Source organism: Vollenhovia emeryi, unplaced genomic scaffold (assembly GCF_000949405.1).
Source record: "Vollenhovia emeryi isolate VEMERY1.0 unplaced genomic scaffold, V.emery_V1.0 DF941904.1, whole genome shotgun sequence".
In the NCBI taxonomy this organism is placed as follows: domain Eukaryota; kingdom Metazoa; phylum Arthropoda; class Insecta; order Hymenoptera; family Formicidae; genus Vollenhovia; species Vollenhovia emeryi.
In genome coordinates, this window is record NW_011964462.1 from 1,231 (window position 1) to 4,446 (window position 3,216).

Consider the following 3,216-nt stretch of genomic DNA (forward strand, 5'->3'; position numbering starts at 1 on the left):
TCGTCTCGGTGCGGACGATGCACAGGTCACCGATGCGAGGGACGACATCCTTGGTTAACCATTTTGGACGCGCTGCCAGGGAGTGGATGTACTCGCGCGACCACCTTTGCCAAAAGTGGTCGCGCATCTTTTGCAAATGCTGCCACCGGGAGAGCGTATTATCTGCCCTTTCGTGCAGCGACGGCTCTGGAACGGCCAGCAGCGGGGCGCCGATAAGGAGGTGCCCAGGCGTCAGGGCGGAGATGTCGTCTGGGCAGTCGAAGAGTGCTTGGAGTGGCCGGGAGTTGAGGCAGGCTTCCACCTGAGCAAGGAGAGTGCTCATCTCCTCAAACGTGAGGGTAGTGTCGCCGATTACTCGACGAAGGTGAAATTTCGTCGATTTTACGGCTGCCTCCCATAGGCCTCCAAAATGCGGCGCGGACGGCGGGTTGAAATGCCACCGGATGCCCTGGTTAGCGACGTGTGTTGCGATGCGACAGCCGTCGGAGGAAGACGCTCGAAGCAGCTCCTTGAGTTGCCGATCGGCGCCGACGAAGTTCGTGCCGCAGTCTGAAAAAATGTCGGTGCAGAGTCCTCGGCGCGAAGTGAACCGGCGCAGTGCGGCCAGGAAAGCGTCGGTTGAATAATCCGACACCACCTCGATGTGCACGGCTTTGGAGCTTAGGCACACAAAAATGGCAATGAATGCCTTGTGTGATCGATGACCTCGCCCCTTGGTCGTGCGGACAAAAATCGGGCTGGCGTAGTCAATGCCGGTCCGGCTAAACGGCCGCGCTGGAGTCACGCGTTCCCTCGGAAGATCGCCCATCGGTGGTTGCAGCGTGACTGCTCGCCATCGGGTGCAAGTAACGCACCGATGAAGCCAGCGTTTCACGACGGTTCGGCCCTGCGGGATCCAGAAGCGGAGTCGGAGCATCCCAAGCGTCAGCTGAACTCCCCCGTGCAGAGTGCGTCGGTGATGAGCCTCCACTAGCAGCTTTGTGAGGTGGGACCATGGAGGTAATATCAGCGGGTGTCTTTCATCGAGTGGTAGCGCAGAGTGCCGCAGTCGTCCTCCCACCCTGAGCACCCCGTTGTCACTCAGGTAAGGACTCAATTTTATTAAAGTGCTCCTTTTCGATAGTGCGCGGTTGTCCTCGGTGGTCGCGACCTCGGTAGGGTAGTGCAGAGCTTGCACCACTCGGAGCCACCGCACAAGAGCCGCGTCGAGTTCGTCGGCACGTAGTGTTTGCGCCGGTTGACTCGCTCGAGCCCTCCTCGAGACGTTTCGCCAACGCAGGCACCAGGCGGTCACCCTCAGGAGCCGGTGCAACTCGGAGAACCGGAGGAGGAGCTCCGGCTCTTCGACGGTCTCGGTGACGGCACCGTGAGCAGTGGCTCTCCCCTCGGGGATCTCCCGGGGAGTGACGTCAGGGGTCTCCATCGGCCAGCTCGCTCGGTCCTCGTGCAGCCAGGAAGGGCCAGACCACCACAGAGGATGGTGTAAGAGGTCGGTTGGCGATATCCCCCGGGAAGTGCAGTCGGCAGGATTCTCTCGGCCCGGGACGTGACGCCATTGAGCCTCGGGAAGGAGCTCTTGGATAAGAGCCACTCGGTTGGCCACATACGTCTTCCATCGTGACGCGTGGCTTTGGATCCAGTTCAGCGCTACCTGCGAGTCTGACCAGAGGAATACTGGAGCTGCGGACAGATCTAAAATTGACTGAGTGTGTGCTACGAGTTTGGTGAGCAGGGCAGCGGCGCAGAGCTCTAGACGCGGCAGAGTGACGGGCTTGAGCGGGGCAACTTTGCCTTTGGCGGTGAGCAACTGCACGCGGACTCCGGTGCCATGCTCGAGGCGGAGGTAGACCGCCGCTGCGTACGCCCGTTCTGAAGCATCGGCAAAGCCGTGGAGCTCAGCGCGTGAACTCTTGGCGCCACTGCCGAGCCAGCGGTTCACACCCTCGAGGAGTGGCAGCTCCTTGAAGAGGCTCTCCCATTGGAGCGTGTCCACTGACGGAAGTGGCGTATCCCAATCCAGCCGCTTCATCCAGGTCGCCTGAATCAGAATTTTCGCTCGGATGCTGACGGGTGTCAACCATCCGAGCGGATCGAAGAGTCGCGCCGCGGCCGTCTCCGCGAGAACGCTCCTCTTCGTGTAACTGGCAACGACACGAGGCTGTATCGCGAACGCGAAGGTGTCGTCGTTGGGATGCCATCGCAGTCCCAACGTGGAGTGTATCTCGTGCTCCCACGAGTGTGGTTTGGTCAGGCGGTGTTCAAGTGGAATTCCGGCGAGAATCTCAGGGCAGTTCGCGGCCCATTTGCGGAGTGGAAACCCGCCCGCCATGCAGAGCTGGTGGAGCTGGGTCTTGACCGCAATCGCGTCGGACTTTTCGTGAGCGCCGGTGACTACGTCGTCGACGTAGCAGTCGCGGCGCAGGACCGCGGACCCGCGCGGAAAATTTTCTTTTTCGTCGACCGCGAGCTGCCGCAGCGTGCGGGTGGCCAGGAACGGCGCGCACGCGAGACCATACGTGACCGTATTGAGACGAAACTCGCGAACCGGCTCAACTGTTGAGTGCCGCCAGAGTATCCGCTGGAAATCGCGGTCTTCGGGAGCGACGAGGATCTAGCGGTACATTTTTTCGACATCAGCGATGATGGCGTAGCGGTGCCACCGCCAGCGCATCAGGACGTCAGCGAGAGTAGGCAGCAGGTTTGCTCCCGTGAGAAGATGGACGTTGAGCGAGTCGCCGGACGTGGTTCGCTGCGACCCGTTAAACACCACCCTCAGCTTCGTGGTAGCGCTTGACTCCCGGAGCACTCCGTGATGCGGAAGATAGCACTTACCGTTGGTGGGAGGATTAGACCCGCCGGTCACACGCGTCATATGCTGAACGTTCTCGTACTCCCTTAGGAAGGAGCGGTAGAGTTCTCCGAACCGTGTGTCCCGGCTGCCTTTCCGCTCTACGGCGTGCAGCAGGCGTTCCGCAGACTTGCGGGTCTCCGTGAGTGTTGGCGGCGGAGAGGCAAATGGCAGCCTCACCATGTACCGCCCTGAGGAGGTGCGAGTATGAGTGCGAGTGAAGAACTCCTCGCACAACTGCTCGTCAGGAGTGAGGGCGATGGGAGCGGAGGGTTCCTGCTCCTGCTCCCAAAAGCGCTGCACGAGCGAGGAAAGCTCGTGCTCAGCCGAGCACTGAAGGGAGGTGCGCGGCTTCGAACCTGAAGAGA

The 3,216-nt window shown here is 60.9% G+C and overlaps 1 protein-coding gene and 1 pseudogene across 1 annotated transcript; both read right to left on the bottom strand.

Annotated features, from left to right (window-relative positions):
- Window positions 1-349: 349 nt before the first annotated feature.
- On the bottom strand, window positions 350-2,329 carry LOC105570755 (annotated as a pseudogene).
- Window positions 2,330-2,611: 282 nt separating this feature from the next.
- LOC105570757 lies at window positions 2,612-3,130 on the bottom strand (the record flags this gene model as incomplete). Its single annotated transcript, XM_012028196.1, has 1 exon — window positions 2,612-3,130. A coding segment is annotated over one exon (519 nt), but the record flags the coding sequence as incomplete, so codon positions are not given.
- Window positions 3,131-3,216: the final 86 nt, after the last annotated feature.